At 41.4% G+C, this 18685-nt stretch overlaps 3 protein-coding genes across 4 annotated transcripts; all 3 read right to left on the bottom strand.

Moving 5' to 3' along the window:
- Positions 1-343: 343 nt before the first annotated feature.
- LOC109984049 (RNA-binding protein MEX3B) lies at positions 344-9941 on the bottom strand. Its single transcript, XM_020634050.3, has 4 exons — positions 8910-9941; positions 7791-8369; positions 5886-6133; positions 344-5785 (listed from the first exon to the last, which is right to left on the bottom strand). Exons 2-4 carry the CDS (start codon positions 8299-8301, stop codon positions 4556-4558), a joined length of 1989 nt encoding a protein of 662 aa, XP_020489706.1. The 5' UTR covers positions 8302-8369; positions 8910-9941; the 3' UTR covers positions 344-4555.
- A 593-nt stretch (positions 9942-10534) lies between these two features.
- mbd3a (methyl-CpG binding domain protein 3a) lies at positions 10535-14760 on the bottom strand. The gene is made up of 6 exons (XM_020634068.3): positions 14597-14760; positions 13712-13877; positions 12720-12857; positions 12353-12443; positions 12074-12251; positions 10535-11576 (listed from the first exon to the last, which is right to left on the bottom strand). Exons 1-6 carry the CDS (start codon positions 14608-14610, stop codon positions 11426-11428), a joined length of 738 nt encoding a protein of 245 aa, XP_020489724.1. The 5' UTR covers positions 14611-14760; the 3' UTR covers positions 10535-11425.
- Positions 14761-15765: 1005 nt separating this feature from the next.
- Positions 15766-18253, bottom strand: uqcr11 (ubiquinol-cytochrome c reductase, complex III subunit XI). Of its 2 annotated transcripts, none has more exons than XM_020634070.3 (3): positions 18117-18253; positions 17477-17640; positions 15766-16171 (listed from the first exon to the last, which is right to left on the bottom strand). In XM_020634070.3, the coding sequence occupies exons 1-2, from the start codon at positions 18164-18166 to the stop codon at positions 17520-17522; spliced, it is 171 nt and encodes a 56-aa protein (XP_020489726.1). In that variant the 5' UTR covers positions 18167-18253; the 3' UTR covers positions 15766-16171; positions 17477-17519. The 2 variants fall into 2 exon arrangements, with proteins under 2 accessions (XP_020489726.1, XP_020489727.1); XM_020634071.3 differs by having other exon boundaries at positions 17510-17640; positions 18117-18246.
- Between the last annotated feature and the right edge of the window lie 432 nt (positions 18254-18685).

Here is an 18685-nt window from a genome sequence, read left to right on the forward strand (position 1 = left end):
CACACACCACCACTTTACTCAAGTTGAACCAGATGTTTTTGCTCCTTGTCCACACCCCAGAGTAGAGTGGAAACAAAAGGCTGATTCAGTTAAAAATAGTCAGTAGAACTTTTCCTTTTGACATCAGCATTCCCACAGAACATAAAATAACAATCACACAGCTTTTATTCCTCCTAAAATCTTCAAACCTGTTTAAGACTTAAGAGGCCAAACTTATATATGCTGCTTTTAAATTTAGCTCTAGACCTTTTTCACATATTGTTGATGATCCTGGCGATAGTTTTCCTTTCCAACATAAAATGGGCTGTAACAAGAAAAACAAAAAAACGGACAGAACAGATCCCCACTTTAAACTTTTTATTTTAAACAAACCCCAGAATTAACACTTTACCCCCAAGACAATATTAGAAGTAAATCTAATTTGAGAACTTGGGCCTTTCTATTCTGCCTTTTATTTTCTTTTGCCAATTACTAGAATATTTACAATTACTTTGCATCCGACTGACACTTTGTTTGGTCCAAGATTTTTGTTTGTTGAACAAAACCCAAATTTATCAATAAACCAATATTAATTTTTGTTTTGTTAGAGTAGCAGTGTGACCTGAAGATGCTTTGTACACCTGAAAAAAAAAAGCAGCAAATTCTCACACAACAGCATCTTTTGTTTAATAGGGCAGTCAATGCTTGTTGACAGTTACAAAAACCCTGCATTTCTTCTAAAAGCAAACCAGATCTTTTGAAATGTCAGATTCAGGCCCCTTGCAGTGTTGTCTGAATTTTCTGCACCATTAATGAATGTCTAGTCTCAGTTATACAAACATGTCTGAACTGCAGATTCCCTGCTGCAGCTGTGTCTGTACTGCCACCGTGTGGCTAACAGACAGCTGCTGTACATTTCAATAAAGACACAACACACTTGTTCTCATTTTACAGTAAAAAATGAAACCAAAAACAAGACTTTATTAAAGAAGCATAAAAAATAAAACTCTTGATACATTTCTCATAACCGTCAAGTCAGCTGAAATTATATGATTATACAATTTTCCCGGCTCACGGTTAAAAGGTCCATAAACTTTCAAATAAAATATATTTCAATTTTAAAATTTCTTCAATAATTTTCTCATTTTGTTATAAATTGCCTATATGTAGTACACAGGAAATAAGGAAAATAAAAAATGGAAAATAAAAATAAATTTGAAGTAATAAAAAGGGTCACATTATTGTCTGGGATATTTAGATAAGCAAATAAATTGTAAAAAATAAAATGTGTAAAAAGTTTTTTTTTTTATCTTAAAATTATTATCTAATGCCAGGAGGCTTGAAGACATGCAGATGGTTAACTTACAAATAATGATACATGTTTTTTAGAAACTACACTTATCTTCAATTAAGTCATTTTGCTTTGAAAACAAGATTCCAATGATTGTATTCAGGGTATTTACACACGGCTCAGGCCTGAAACCTACTTTGATGACATTTTACATTTTGGTTCTGCATACAAAAAGAATTAAAGCAAAAAAATATGAGAGCGGAGGCTTGAGGGGTGTCGGTAACCCCTTACTGGCGAGGCTCTCTTTGCATCCCCCCCCTCCCTTGAATCACAAAAAAGGTCAGAGGTCACTGGCTAGCATGCCTCAGAAAACCCTGTTTTCAAACCTTTAGGAAGGAAATGGGGGAGGGGAGAAGTTTGGCCAAAAAAATTAAAAATTCAGCAGTCAATCTGAAAAATTGTACCTTTTTAACAATGAAACTACTGTACAATAAACCCTAACATTCTCTCATTGGCCAGAAATGTCCCAGTGCAACACGGGGGTCAATTTAAGACCCAATCTGGAAAATACAACACAAATTATAACTCTAACACTTGGACAGTCCGACGAAGGCTTTTTTAAGATTGGCCTCAACACACTCACACAACAGTCACCACTGATCTGTTCATTCCGACACATTCGCAGCCCTGCATCTGTTCCTGGGAGTGCACGAGTACGAGATGCAAAATGCAACATTAAACAGATCGATGAGGGGACGGCCGCCGTGTTTGGACCAGAATGAGAAAGGAGTTGTCAGGTCTGTAGTGTGAGAACTAACAAAAAGCCCCCTCAACACTGCCCACTGGGTTTGTTCAGCAACCGTGTATAAGCAGGGTGTTGCACCAAAGCACCATGGGGATAGTCTTTACAAAGACTACCAGTTCAGTTCCCGGGCAGATTTTTTTTTTTTTCCTACACGTTTGGACACATGAACTAGTGCACTGCTGTGCTCAACCAGGACAGCGGATTATCAGATTCCTCTGTGGCACTGCTGTCACATAAGAAGCAAACCAACAGTCAGACAGCAAATAAACGTAAAACTGGCTGGAGCACCAAAGCACAGCAGCAACTGCCCATTTTCAACTATTTACTCAAGTAGAATTACCCTTTTTTCCTTGATATTAAAACCCTACAACCTGTCCTGACACACTGCAAAACAACTGACAGGATCTGAGGGATGACTGTAGGGACAATAAGAAAAAAAAAAAAACACTAAAAACAACAAGCAAAAACATTCTGCAGCTGCTGGGATTTGAACACAAAGAGTGTCTGGAAGCCCTGGATGACCTAGCTACTAGCTGCCATAAAGGACAAGTTGATTCTACCTACATGTGTGAGCCTGAAAAATGTGATCTTGTGTTTGTGCAGTCAGAGGAAGCCCTTTGAGAATTACATGTGTTGGTTTTAATTCTGTCTTCATGGCTTGTCTCATTCTATGAGCTTATTTCCATGGTCATGTTTCCACGTTCAAAAGGGCCGCTAACGGCATCTGTGTACCACCACATCGACACTGCCTGTACCATACGTACAGTCCAAACACTACTGGAGGCAGTTACTGCAAACTCACAATGAATTTAAAAACACAAACACAAAACAGGATGGAACCGCCTCACTTAAGAGTAACTCAGTAATTCTAGGAATTATAGAACGAATCTCAAACAACTAACCATATAGTGAACTACATTTAGCCAGGAGTGCAGCAGTGTGTGTGTCATCTGAGAGAGTGCCAAACAGCTTTGCTGTGAGAGCGGGGTGGAAGACCAAAACTACCAAAACAAGAACAGTAAGAGCTGTTTCTTTACTTTTTTTTTTTCTTTTTTTAGAGGGGCTTGGAGTGACAGTGCATGAAAAATGAAAGGTCAAATTGAATCGAGCCCCTTGCTTATTGTTGGATTGGAGAAGCCGTCTCGCCTTTAACCTTATTAGACAAAAACATTCATGTGACATCAGAAAACCTTATCTTAGCCTAGAGTTCAAAATGTGTCTTCCTGCCACGCAAGGACAGTTGAAAAGTCAAAAAATGAATACAAAACTCTAAACAAGCTGATCTGAGTTTAACAGACGGCAGATGTTTAAGGTGAACATCCTGGCGTTAGATGAATCAGAGCATTGACTTCCTGTAAGACTGTGAGAGTAAAGTGAGGGAGAGGAAACCAGACCTTTATGATGCTGATGTAACACACAGCATGAGTGGGCATAATTCACACACATACACATGAGTCACACACAAGAGGGGGGGGGAGAGAGGGAGAGAGAGAGAGAGAGAGAGAGGATGTAAAGGGATTGTCAGGCAGCCCAAAAGTACAGAGAACTGCCCTCAGACACATTCCTACAGTATCACTCCTCACATTTCTCACTTATTAAAGGAGAATTAATGTGAATCAATGCAGCAGCCACATTTGAAATGTGGGGCAGACTCATCAACATGTTATTGAGCTCGATCAAGAATTAATACATGCCTATTACTAGCATTCATTTGGCATTACTGATGGCTAATTTTATTGTGGCAAAGAGAAACAGGAGTTGATCTTAAAGGAGGTCCCCCTGTGTGTATTGTTCTGCTAGGTGCCCAACTACGTGCCCAACTTTTGATAAAAAGTTCCAAGATTACAGAAAAAAATAGCCGCCCCCCCCTGCCGCTTCATGTCACAAACAACAGCATAGGTGAGAGGCGGATGGGGGAGAGAGCAAAGGATTTGTCGGAACAGTTTTGAGTCCAGTTCAGAACATTAAAATAAGGGAGTAGAAAAGTGCAGGCCTCACTGACAGCTTCATCAAAAAATATCTGTTAAGTACAAAAGTGTCAAAAGGAAAGGCTGTGAGAGAAAGCAGGCAAAGATCTGAAGAAGCCAGAATGAAGAAATGTAGAGACAGACTGGTCAGCAGCGAGGGCTGCTGCTGGTCTAAATGAAGGCCTGAAAAGAGATAAGACACTAGTTTCCTTCCGACACCGAGACCGTCTGAGCTGCAACTGTCTGCAGATGCTTTCTATTACTTCTGGAAATAAGTCATTGTACTTATTATTATTGTTATTATTAACTTTGACAGTTATCAGTAATAAATCAACATCCGTATAGTATCATCAGCTCTATTAATGCATTTATTATGATCCGTCATATGTGTTTATGTGTGAAAGTTATTAGTGTGAATCCTTCTTTAGCCTTGGCTACAACTGGTCCCCCCTTTCAGTCTTCTTCCTGCCACTCCCTTCCCCCATATTTACCCACTCCACTCCTGGTTTGGCATTAGGAGAAGATACGGATGCACTGTGTGGTAGGGGTGTGGCAGACAGGGCACTCAGGCTCAGCCGACTGGCAGATTTGCCCAGCGCACTCCATGCAGAACAGGTTGTGGCCGCAGGGCACCAGAGCCGCCGTCACCTCACTCTCAAAACACACAAAGCAGTCCCTGTTGATCCCGGGGCTGATGCCCACCAGACCGGCCACCCCGAGACCTCCGGAGCCACTTTTGAGCCGGCTTAGCATCCCTGAGCTAGGGCCCACACTGCTGCCGCCACCCTCGGAGTCGGTTGGTGAGCCTCCGGGCAGAGAGGACGCAGAGCAGGAAGAGTAACCTGTGGACGAGCCACCAGAGCTCGAGCTGGACGCTCCAGAGAAGGAACCACTCCCTGCGCTGCCGGACTGAAGCCAGGACAGAGTGCTAAGGGGGTCGCTCTGGGCACGGCGGGCTAACGGGTGATCCATGGGCCCAACACCCACATCCTGAGGCAGAGTTGGAGACAATCGAGGAGTGATGGCACCACCACTGAGGCCGCTGCTGTTGCGACGTAGAGGCTGCTGCTGCTGCTGCTGGGATGAGCTAGTCGCCTTACTGCCTGTTCCACCATTGACGAAAGGCGCCCAGATGTTGGAGGCAGTGAACTCAAAGCCAAGTTCATCTGAAGAGGGCAGTCCTGGGGTGGAGTCGCCCCCAAAAGTGAATCCTCCTCCTGCACTGCTGGAGCCTGTGCTGAATGGGCTAGTGGGACTGCCTCCCTCGTTGGACTTGCGGGTGGTGCTATAGCTGTCTGAGCTCATCCCGCCGTTGTGCGTGTGGTAGCCAACTGATGAGGACATCTTCCTGTTGGAGGAGTGATGCATGGACATCGAAACAGCAGGAGGTGGAGAGGGTGGAGGAGGAGGTGGGGCAGAGTGATGGCCAGAGGCTCTTGACCAAAGGGACGCTCCCAGCCCTCCACTCAGGGCGCCTAGGCCTTCCAGACTGACGTCAGTGCCGTTGGTGTGGAAGTCATTGTCTCCCTGCAGGTCCACAAAGGTTCCAGTTCTCAGGGTGATGTGGGTCTCAATCTCCTCCCTTGCTCGATCCACGTTCTCTGGCATGCCAGTCACCTCAAAAACTGGGTCCTTCTCTCGACTGGGTGTCACGATGTAGGTGTGAGTCTGCTGCTGGATGCGTTTAATAGTTGCTCCCTTTGGTCCAACAACTAAACCCACCACTCTGTAGGGCACCCGCACCTTGATTTGAGAGAACAGAATATTTTAGTGTCTGAAATAAACTTGGTCATGCGTGTCACAACATTGTAATACAAGGACACCAAATAGAGATTTTCTGTACCTGTATGGTGGTCTGCCCAGGTAGGTGTGGGGGTCCAGGAAGAGAGCCTCCTCCTCCTCCTCCAGGTGCTCCAGCTTTGCAGCGGGAAGCCCGTATCATAGAGAAGTGCTCAGCCGCAGACACAATTTCACGTTTGGCCATCTCCACGTCCTCCCTGCGTCCCGTCACGATGAACACCGGCTCCTCACCTCTGACAGGAGTCTTTATGTACGTGTTTGTTTTGGCACGCAGGGCCTTGATCTTACAACCTGGAAGATGCAAGGAACATAAACATCAATCCTTTAGCAGAGCATACAATAGAAACAAACAGCTAACAACGTTTGTATTGCGGGGGTAATTAGGATTAGTTTTTTTTTTGATAAATACACATATCAGTAGCCTTAAGGCAATGAAGAAATATGAAACAAGTGTCGGACGATGAATCCTACCAGCATTAGTTTTTTACTTTCAGTTTGCATTTAAATTCAGCCACAGTTAGCCATCTGACTTTTTTTATTATTATTATAATTATTATTAGGGCAGTAAGGACTTTGTTCTGGGTAATGATGTCGTTTATTGAGTTTGGTTGATCTCATTCACATAGATGAGGACGACAAAGTATTAATACAAAACAATAAAGCAGCACCACAAACTGCCTTCCAAACAATTTTGAAGTTGAGCACTGCCATACAAAAGATGTTAGAGCAAATACTGAAAATGATGACCTTCAAAGGGGTTTTATATGAACACATTTAGACTATTGTTTATGTACGACTCATTTATTTGGCAGCACCAACACAAATACATCTCTTAATATTGAGATAACAGGGATATAACTAGGAAATATATTTTCATAATTCATAAACAGTTTAAATTTCCAACTACTATTTTGTGCTTTGTTACTATCTGTTAGCATAGTAACTAACCCTTTTTTACATTTTGATTACATATGAGCAGAAGCAGTAGATGCCGGAAGAGCCTGTTTGTCTAAACATTGAGTCAATATCTGCTGCACTGTCTGCTTGTGTCAACTCATGCTCCCCCCAGCATCTTATGTGCGCTGTTTCTTTAAATATGGACGCGTCGTTCCCGGCGACCAATAGGACGCACAGAGTGTGATGTCATTCTGGGAAGCAGAAAGCATGGCTTTTTCAAACAAAGAGAACAATGCCGTAACGCTACCGCGGCTGCGGCGGCCAAACCGACACCCACAACAGCAGTAGAAATAAGATGCGATGTACATGTAGAGGAAAATAATACAAGTGGAATCAACGAGTGAAACGGAGCGACTGCAGCGCGACCAGCGGCATCGACAGACAGGGTTGGGTGCAGGGCGTAACACCGCCCAGTCCCGTGTTTGTGCGCCTGCTGCCCTGTTTCACCTTAGAATCTGCCCCAAAAGCGCCATTTAATCCACGCACAGCATATAGATGAGTTAGGTTAGCAAGTGGAAGGTTCAAAGCAGCCACTGATTATCTGTGTTTTGAAAAAGCGGCAAAATTTGATGTATTTCCTTTGTTTGGTGCAGGCTGCTAGACATGTCCAGACTCCCGACAATCTGCCGCTTTGTCTGACCCTCTCCCACCCCTCCCCCCCCTCCCTCCTACTCATCAACCACCCTTCCTCACTCACTATGTCAAGGCATTGTCTGAATACTCCTAAAAAAAAAAGAAGAGCGTGTAAATATAGAAGGTAGAGCATTTAAAGGAGTATCCGCATTATATACTGGCGTTGAAGAACCAGACAGTGAATACAGCCCGACCAAAACACCAGGCTCAGGCTATAAAAGTTAAGACCCTCCTCTCACCAGACAGCCACCCAAACAAAGAACCAGCAGGCTGCATGCTGCCTGTACAAGCTGTTCACTAACATCCAAACAATCACAATATTCCTCATTGAATGCATTATAAACAGGCATGCTCTTACCTTGTCTTCCCACTATTTCTGCCACATGTTCAGAGCTGGGCACAGGTACACATTCAGTCATGTTGACACTTCTTTTCCGGCTGCAGAGGACGGAGCTTTGTTCCCCGTGCAGCATGGCGTGCGAGCCGGCCATGTGGTACCCGCCCGAGCCGTAGTACTCCGGGGACGGAGAGCAGGACGTCGGCGAGTCCCGGGACCCGTTGGGATGCTCCAACATCTGTAGATCCACGTAGCCCCCTCCGCCCACGCCATTGCATCCCTCGGAGCCCGGACCCTGGGTCCCATCCAGAGGGTCTACCAGCCCGCTGCCTCCGCTACCAACACCGCCCACACAGTCCACTTTTTCCAGGGCCATGAGTGACAGCTGGTCCAGGGCGAAACGGAGCGCCTCTTGGTGGTCCTCTTCCCGGGGTTCTTGGTCCGTCTCTCGGGACAGGCTGACCCCGTTGTGCTGGCTGCTGATCACCACGTCGTGGTCAATAATCTCCGGGTGGAATAAAGGGCTCGGCATAGTCTCTCCGTAGATCTCACATTAGATCACGGATGCCTGTTTATGTTGGGAGTGAGCTCACCCTCTTCCTGAAAAAAATTAATAAAAAAAAAATAAAGATTAAAAAATAAATCAGAGTTTGTTTACCTTTGAACAAACAAAAACAATGCGGGAGAGGATCAGCCCATCAGTCACACACAAGCAGCTCACATTAACAGTGTTGATTTCGGCGCCTTGCTTTGTCTGTTGTTGCTTCTTGTCTGACAACTGAATCCATCTGGGAGGCTGCTTGTTGTGTCAGGAGAAATCACATCTCAGCACCAGAGAGCAGGGTTGTTGTAACCATTAAAACAAAAACACGGCCATTCAGGCACTCGCTAAAGACACTTTAATGTGTCTCTATCGTTTAAATAACAACAGATAAAAACAAGCTGTTGTTAGCTTCAAGAGCCGAGCTAACAGGCTAGTCCCACACAGTCGGCACTCAGTCACGTTGCCGACCCCTTTGTTTGGGAGCAGCGCGGCTAGCTGGGTTAGCTCTTCTGACAGTCCCAACTTGTGTTTCATTCTCACAGACTGTCGCGTTGTTGTTTTTAAAATAAACGAGGGATTAAAACACACAAACTTACTTTATTCTGACTTTGTCGATGAGCTCCCTCTCTTCGCTGGTCGCCCACTTCTTCTTCTCCTTCTTCTTCTTCTTCTTCTTCTTGAGGGAGAGATGAGAGACAAGCCTGCAGGAGCAGCAGCAAGCAAGCAGGAGGAGGAGGAGGAGACCTGTGTTGTGCGGCGCCAGGGAGCAGCTAGCGAGGTAAGCTAACTAGCACGCTAAATGGGGGCGTAGGAGGAAAAACCTTAAAAACCGAAAAGAGGGCTCTGTTGTTTTTTTTTGTTTTTTTCCTTTCTGTGTGGAGTCAAAGCATATTCCTGGAAGGGTCGGTGGGTCTTCACTGCGCGTTCAGACAGGGAAACTGCAGCTGAAATCAAAGATTAATAGATACCTTTTTTTTTTATAGTATAAAAACAGTGATTCTCTGCTCTCTGCTGCTGCTGCCTGACCCCGGTCGGTCCGCCGCCTTTGTCTCGCCAAGCGCACGCCGCTCCGTCTCCCGCACACGGCACTGACGTCACCCGCGACACAACAAAGGGTTCAAAGGCCACATGCAGCAAGGGGGGAGAGAGCATCAACGCAAAGCCACTGCTGCTGTCACTGCTATTGTGTCTGTCCGTCTACAGGGCACTTATTTATGTGTTCTCCGTCATGAGAGTGTTTTTGAATCCGTACTGTTAAAGCCATATTTATGTATTCAAAAATAAGTGCCCATGGCTGGGTGTGTTCTTCATGGCTACCAGTGAGATGTTTTTGGTGGTCCAACAACAGCATTGACTGGTGCTCATGTTTTTTTAAGTTTTTTTTTTTAGCTTCTTCTCAAAGAAAATGAACAAATAATGAAAGACAAAAATAATTATCTAACATTTAAATGCTATTATTAAGCCTTCTTTATGTTTTTTTTGTTTTTTTCTCTTAATGGTTTGAACACGTGTCGCTCTTTCTTTGTCACTCTTTGGTTAGCTGTTTTCCTTAACGTTGTTCAATGAGATTCCTTTCTGCTGGTCTTTATGACTCAATATTTATTCATAATGTTTTTTTAATTACATGTATTTTTTTTTTTTGTCTGTTTTAAAAGTGTCAGTGATTCTTGGGTTTTCCTCATAGTATTTGTGATGTCATGTAGCCTTTTGTTCCCCTGCTTGTCTGCTTGATTATTACACACCATGTTTGCTTGTGGACAAAAGAAGTAAATAAGATAGGTTAACTTCTTCAATGTGTGATGAAGTGAACACTGAGAGAGATGACTGCTGCTACTGCTCCTTCTCTACATACTGTTCATAAAAACACAACCCCCCCCCCCCCCCCCCACACACAAAAAAAAAAGGTCACAATTTCCTTCTTTTGTTCATTGCAGAGTAGTAGTGATCAAGTGGAGGTAGAAGATAGAGTATTTTGTACCAAAAATATTCTATTTCTAACCAGAAAATACCCTCATATCAGCATTGGCTCTAGGAGTACAGGGGATTGTTGAAAGAAGGAATCCCTACAATGATCAATGGCTCTTTCAATTGGTTTGTAATTGTGCAGCTTTTAAAATGACTTGACAAATGTAAATGAACACAAACTTAATCCGATACATCTGAAACCACATCCCCCTTCCACAACTGCCAAAATATTAGATCATATAAATGACAACACAAGTGATTTACAAGCTGCATTTATTTGACAGTGACAAAAATTCTGATTCTTGTTATGAGGTACAGTACATTTTGTTATGAGGTACATCAGCATTGTAAATGTTTTTGTATCTTCTGCTACAGTCCAAACTCAAATGTAGTTTGCAAAACAACACTGATTATTCTTTTCTGAATACAAATACCATGACTTAAACTTTGATACTACGAATGTAAACTGAGGTTATTGTGAGAAATAACACTTTTTTTGAACTGTTAAACATTTAAACAAAACAAGTTAACATTTTCAATATTCACAGCCACAAGAGTTGTGTGTGAATGTAAACATACTGCAAAATTTCTATGCTTCCAAATCTTAAAAACACTGTCTACAGTGCAAGAGGAAAATATAAAAGAGCAAAATGTTCTAGTAGAACAGTTTAAAACAATACACTTCAACATGAACAGATACATTCAGACACAATGGCACATACAACAGGTTTGTATGTGAACAGCTTTGAAGTAAATTAACACTGGATTGTATAAAGCACCATCCACAACTGCCATTCACAAGTAGAGGTAAACATGAACTGAAACTCAAAGCACCTTTTCAGGATTTCGCCTTCAAAAAAATAATGATAAAGAATTGAGTTTTTGTTTAGGTAAAAAAAAAAAAAACTGCATAACATCTGCATTTAGGGTATATTTTAATCAAAAGTGTATAAAAGTCTTAATGGAGTTCATTCTTTAAAAAAAAAGGTAGAGTTAACGAGCAAACTTTAGGTCAAACTAGCCTGTTGGAGAGATGACAGAGGGTTACATGTTAGTGTGTACCGCAGGTCTTTACAGTGGATGTCAAAGGAGCAGAAAAGGCTTCAGCAACACTTAAAAACCAGTGCTGCTGTTGTGTGTACATTTGCTATAACTTCTCCTTGTTGACCTGCTCATCCTTTTCCTCTACTTTGTTGGCAGCTTCTTCTGTAGCGCTGTCCTCTATATGAGCCAACATGTCAGCTGTAAGGGCTTCCTCCAGCCGCCTCCTCACACTCTGCACCAGGTCCTCCTGCTTCCTGATGGACACAAGTGAGAAAAAAATAAGTGGGCAGTAATAAAACCAAGCCTTTCATGGTTTCAAGATGCAATGATGATGAAAAAAAAATATGATTAAACTAACAGAAATAGTGAAACATCTACACCAATTTCATATGTAATGGTCTGCAAAAAGCACCATGCAGTGCAATTCAAGCCTGTACATTTTGCGTTTTATGAGTAAGGGGATGCTCTCCTAAAGTTGGGTGATTAGAGTGATCCTGCTTCATCTCTTGAATCCAGCTCCTTATGTGTTTTGGGAAGGAGATTGAAGTACAGAGCAGGAGGAGTCCTTCTTTTTCAGTACAAGACTAACACAGTTTACCAAGGACTCCTGATTTTGTCTTAGCAGGAGTAACTTCCATAGCACAGGATGAATAAGATTCAGTGTTCAAAGCACAACCCAACAGAGAAATTCAATTAAAAACAAAGAAAATAGCTTAAAAAAAAAGTGTACTAGTGATAGTGATCATCCTACCTGATGTCATCATCAGTCACCACAAAGGCCTTGCAGAGAGGCTGTCCTGTGTTGAGCCAGACTCCGGGGTTTTTCTCCACAGCAGCAGTGAGCTGTCCAGTGACGGGCGCAGGACTGGTGTGCAGGGCGCTAGCAATGGCAGAGAGGAGCGTCTTATCTGGACACGCAGGGCCAACACCTGGCCAGGGGATTACAGGGAGACACACATCAAGCCTCAACATACAACAATCCAGCTCATAATAATACATGGTTGTCATATTTTATTTTGTTTACCCTCACCTTGTAAGCCTTTGGGGAGATCCATGGTTTTCACCAGCTCCTCTGCAATGTCAAACGCATTTAACCCACTCAACTTCCTCTCCCAGAACAGCTGAAGAATAAAGTTTAACAAAAATGTATTTTGCTGTTAAGTTTTGAGCATACTTTATCCAATATGAACACAAGTATTTCAGCAAAAAAGGACGCAATTACAAAATTTAGACACATTTAATCAATAAAAAACTAACTATGTTAAAGTACATTTATTTGTTTTTATGCTTTCAGTTGTAATATTTTTTTTTAAAATCACTCTTTCCCAGAAAATGATTTAAATTACAAGTGTCTGTCAAAATATTGAAAAGTACAAGTTTTCCTCTGTCTAACTCACTTGTTTGGGCTGGTCCACAGCCTTCTGTGGGTCTGTCTTCACCTTGTTGTTGGGATGATTTGTCACCTTGGTGACAGGTTGTTTGAAGATGGATGCCGTCTGTCGGACTGGTAGTGTTGTGTTTAAATCAGGTTTTGTCTTGAAAAAAAAAACAACAAGACTTTTTTTTTAAACTTTCAATCACAATAAAAAAATACATTTTAAACTAATCTTCACTGAGAACTGACTTCAAGGTTGCACAGCTGAGTTACTACTCAGTGGAGTAAATACAGAACAGGGGTTTCAGCTGCATCCTTTATTTAACTCTTGAGTGTGTAGAAAAAATGAAACATTACTGGAATAAATCTTATTATCCAAATAATACTGACTAATAGTGTCACTGGTAAAACGGCTTGTGACTTATTCACTAGTGTTTGCCTGAGGGAACTTGGGAAACTGAGCAGAGCATTTTGTCTGTACTAAGTATACTTAAAATATTGTTGTTGTTGTTGTTGTTTTAGGATAGAACAACAACATGATCAAACTCCCCATGCAGAGCCTCAATCAAGACATTCAATAAACTATGCCATAACTGTAAGGCTGTAAACAGACATAAAGCTACAGCAATACATTTTGAATTGGTCAACAGATAAATGGACAATTCATTGTTAGTAACAGAACTTAAAAAAAAAAAAAAATACACAAACCTATATAATAAAATGTATGACTGTAATTATTTGCAAATGTGCCTTCAAGGATCAATTTAGTTCAAATGACTTTTTTAAACTTTGCTTTGTCAGGCCATTCTCAAAAACCCTGATTTAAAGAGTCAAGGATGCAAAACATCCAACACAAGAAGTCCAAGGGGACTGAATACATTCTGTGGAGACTGTATGTATACATTATCAGGGTCCAGCCATCAACGAAAGAGCAATGTGTACATTCTGGTTTTTTTAAGTTGCTGTACAAAGTAAAAAAATGCCTCAATTCAAACATTATCAAGCAAGTCTCACCCTGATCTGATGGTTGATGTCATAGAGGTGCTTGTGTCTGCTGCGTTGCACTTTGGTCAGGAGCGAGCGTCCAGCCATGGAGGAGCCTGTGTTCACATTTGAATGAAGGTTGTTGCCAAGACTGCGCACTATCTGCGGCTTGTTGAGAATGCGCTGAACAGGAACACTGCAAGAAAAACAGACGCACTCATCATTACAGGAGGATCTTTCAGCGACTACAGGAGGTCTCCCATTAATGGCAAATCCGTGTTTAAGGATGATCGGAAAGGGTAGAGACAGGGAGGCGAGAGGTGTCAATCACTTCCATCTGTTCAGGCTCATAAAACGTGTAGTCAGCCGGCGTGAGTCGAAACACCTGTGTGTATGTTTGGGTGTGTACCAGCTTTGTACTGTAACAGACTGACCGCCTTGTCAATGTGCTGACATGGAAGTAGCTTCTCATTTAATGGATTTGTAAACGAGTAAAGGAGTGGTGGGCGACACGAGGCAGTACATTTTTCATATACAAGTTTTAACAGGATCAATGTGTTGCAGCTGACATTTTTATAGCTACTGACGTGATCGTGCTGGGGGACCGACGCACCGCAAGTCAAGCGTGTGTAAACAATGAAACTTAGCTAGCTAATCAAGCTAGCAGCGTCGGGGACGTCAACGTAACCGAAACAAGAGTATCAATTACTGTTGTTCAAAGTTGCCCGAACGTAGTAAATTCAAAGTGTTGTTAGGGCAGCGTTTAACTCAAGCCATAAATGTGTACGTGATAAAGGATACGTCCCTTTGCTAAGTGTAATAGTAAACTGCTTAACGCTCCTTTGCATGCGTGCATTTCCTGCAGAGAAACTTTCGTTTATACAACTCCGAAAACAAAACATTTAAAAGTCCCACCTTTTCCTTTCCATGGTCTTCGTTGTCTTAATTTGCTTGTCACAGATTGCGGCGTTCAAAAGATTACAAGTGAGCTAGCTGCATATTACTACAGTCATAATAATTCACCGAATCTGGTTTGTTATCGACCCCCGCTGCTGTCTGTCTCCCGTCAGGATCTATACAACTATAGATCACTCCGCCGGGGTCGTATCAAGCATTATGAGCGGAACACATCCGAGACAATGCTGCAAATAGTCCGACAGTCCGTCCGTAGGCGGAATACATTAAGAACTGGAAATAAACTTTTCTTAAGTATTTTTTTTTTTAAATATCACACTAACTTATTTTATAGGTACTTTGTTGTTCTTTACTTAAGTTGTACTACTTTGTGCAGATTTGTACTGTTAGCAGCCCCCATACAGTTGTTTTCGATACTACTTGGGAGTCATTCAGTAAGCCAGGCACGATAGCTGAATAATTAACTTAGTTAATGCCGAAGCTATGTACAAACTACAACATTAGTGCTGCATGGAAGTTAGGCAGAGACTTATAACAATGGCCTTTCACTTTGCATTGTTCATTTGTTTTGATTCTAAAAGTATTGTTTGTCAATATATTTCTAATTTACTTTATTACAGGACTAATGCTGTTAAAGCAATCGTTTAACATTTAATTATTATAAATTTACATTCAAGGGATTCTTATAAAACTGAACCAAGTATGAGATTTTATAACTCTTATTTGAATTATATAACTTACTGGCAAACTTTAGTTACACTTGAACAGTCTAAGACTTGTAAACACAAACATATTTTATACACATAGCTACACACTTAAAAAGCAAAAACATTTTTGAGTCAAAAGTTAGTTCTCTCTCTCTCTCTCTCTCTCACGCTTCTTTTTCATGAACAGACTGTTTTGATGCTTTAAAGGGTCTGATTACAACACTTAACATGTGTTAGCACCGAAGACTGTCAGGTCTACTCTGAAACAAGACTGTAGATATGTTTTATATATAATCCGTTGTAGACTTAAAGGATAGTGATGGTCATTCATAATCTTTAATCACAATATCCTCTGAATTTACTACAAGCAAACTGTTGCAAAACTTCACTGATTTCATTCCGGTCTGATATTTAGAGCAGGTATTATCAAAGTGAAATAATTACACTCAACAAAAAATGAGATAGATTTCACATACTTTACTTCTTCTCTTCAAAACAATTACAGCATGACATGGAAGGCAGACTTTTCCATGAATAAATCAGGTTCCACCTACAATTCACATGAGCGTGATGATTAAAAATAAATATCTGAACACAAACTAAGAGGGATAAGAAAACAAAAGTTCATTTTTTCATCCTGTTTTCATCTTCCTTCCACTTGGTTCTCAGTTGTTGAGGACAGCTGAAATGCCACACACCAGAGCAGTAAACGGGATGTTGATGTTTCACAGTTGAATGTTGGTTGAGCTGCAGGATGAAGATGACCGCTTCCAGTGGCGTTGGCATGCAGATGGAGCAGAGTGCACGGTGCCGGCTGCAACAGCTTCTGTTCAATATTTGAGTCTTTGTGTAAAAAAACAGCACTGACCTGATGGGGGAAAGGATGGGCATTAGGCTGGATGGAGGATCAATAAGTTCAGTTGAAAAAAATGTCACTTCACAAAAAAAACAATCTTTCTTAATAAGTTAGAGACTTTGTTCTCTCCTGAAATTGAAAATCATCACTGAAGCAAAACTCAATACCCTACACTGCCTTACTTAAATTGTAAACGATATAAATAAAATAGAAATTCCCTCGGTTCTCCTCCGAACAAATCTAAACTAAACTCATACTGTCTTCAAATATTACTCCGTTCCTAAATACCTTGTGTTTCCACCACCACCATCATTATCAGGGACTCCCCAAACCAATTTTGTTATACACATTACACACTTGACATGAACCAATTTTCTTACCATAAGCAGCATTTCTTATCTTTTGTGTCTAACCAGAGATATTTTAATTGTGCAAATTTGTGAATCCATACCTGCTAGATTTAAAAAAAAAAAAAAAAAAAAATGACAATAAAGAAGCTGTATGGTCCCAAAATCAAAATACCAAGCAGGATGTTAGGGGATTTTTTTTTTTTTTAATATAGCATCAGGTATTGTCTCACCCTGCTGCGTTCAATTCCTCAATAACAACCTAAACATCTGTTACTTAGCAAACAGGTGCAAGATCATACGGAAACCCCTGGTGTTGGTGAGCCAGGAAGAAGGGGAAAACGTCACACGTTACGTTTACAAATGGCATCTCTACTCGTAGAGATTTTGTTTACAAGTTTAGTGCCTTTACATTCACGCAGAGAAACCGAGTGCAAGATTGTGTAACAGTTTCAGAAAAACAATGTATTTAAATCAAAAGGAACATCAGCTAACTTTGGGCTGCGGCTGAACAGGTGATTCTTGTTTAAAAAAAAAAAAAAAGATTTAGTGAAACAGGGGAAACCCTCCACCCAGTGCTGGATGCAGGTCTGACCATTATTTACAGGATCTTAAAAGACAAGATTTTAACTCTTCACTTGCAGTTCTGTCAAAGTAAATGGGGAGGGTGTTTCTTAGTATGTATCAGATTTTTTTTTTTTAAATCTAGCTCAGTTAAAAGTAGTAGTTACAGGGCATTTTGAGACAAGAAAATGACAACATGTGCGGGATCGGAGTCTTAACTATTTTATATGTCAAGTCAGATCAAATGAAAAGTGAGTGAGTGAATCGTGTTCCTACATTTAAAAGACAGTGGTGCATAAAGGACGCATATATTACTTTGACTGAGATTACTGTGCCAGAAGCCAAATGTTTTTAAATGCTCCAACAGTGAGAACTAAAATGTCCGTCTTTCACACCCACAAGTTACCTTCGTCATCTCGTTGCTGTTCATGGCACTAACCTGAAAGCCACTACTCGTCTTTCTTAAATTTGCCATTGACGTAGGGGACAAAATCCAAAAACAACCGCCAGTCTGTGAAGTGGACCAAAGCTACTCCTCCAGCTGTGCCCCACACAGCCAGGGTCGGGATCCTGAGAAACACAGAGCAGTGTCAACACATTAGAAGGTAAAATAAAAGGTGATATATCTTTAATGAGACAGTCATCAGGCGAAAACAACAATCATAAATGTCCCTGACTCTTACAAAGCTATACTGACTGATGAATCATTATTAAAAAACAGATTCAGCCCTGAAGAGACTTTTAAGTTCCCCAGTTAGTTGGTTCTATGGAGCACTTTTTATTTCTTCCTTTTTCTCGGCAATCGCATAATGAAACAAATGCGACTCAGTGTAACTCACGTCTTCCTTTGTCTAGCACTTCAAACATTTTAATTTGATCCATTTAAAGTCTAAATTAAGCTGACAAGTGGCTAAAGTCATCACGTCCCTACAGCAATGACCTCAGCTAAGCTAACAGCTAAAGTTAGCTAAGGACACACTGAGACTCTGCTTAAAGACTTCTACTCTGATTTAACCACTCGTGAGAGATAACAGAGAACATCTTACCATGATTTGGCAATTGCCACATACTTCTGTCCAATCATTTTACTGATCATTTTGGCTGAAATTCACCTTCCAACGACACGACGCGCCGCTGCTTGAAAGCGAAGGAGTTCCGACTTCAGTTTCCTGTGCGCATGTGCGGAAAGTACTTCCGGTAACTCATAGAAAGGGGTCCGCGTCAACAAAAGGATAAATTGTGCTCACAGCAACTGCGGGCATCGTAGCAAGATGAGAAGGTCCTCTCTGAAAGGTCGTAAAATTGGGAGCATTAGTTTATTCACTCGGTTTAAATTGCGCTTACAGCTACGGATCACGTCGTTTATGGATGCGCGCGCATTCAAGATGCTTCAAACTAATTCATTAAACAAACCTAGTGCACGGAAATATTCCAGCACAATTGTACCACTCTCCTTTAGATCTTACAAAAAAAAAAAATGAAGTTGCAATGTATAATGTATGTGCAGTTGATTATAGTTTCTATGGAGATGAGGTAACAGCTCGTTTCTGCCCTCCAGCGGACAAATCAAGGTATTGTAACTTACTCAGTGTTTCTGCTTTGGCCGTCTCGACTC

Source organism: Labrus bergylta, chromosome 4, assembly GCF_963930695.1.
Source record: "Labrus bergylta chromosome 4, fLabBer1.1, whole genome shotgun sequence".
Classification (NCBI taxonomy): Eukaryota; Metazoa; Chordata; class Actinopteri; order Labriformes; family Labridae; genus Labrus; species Labrus bergylta.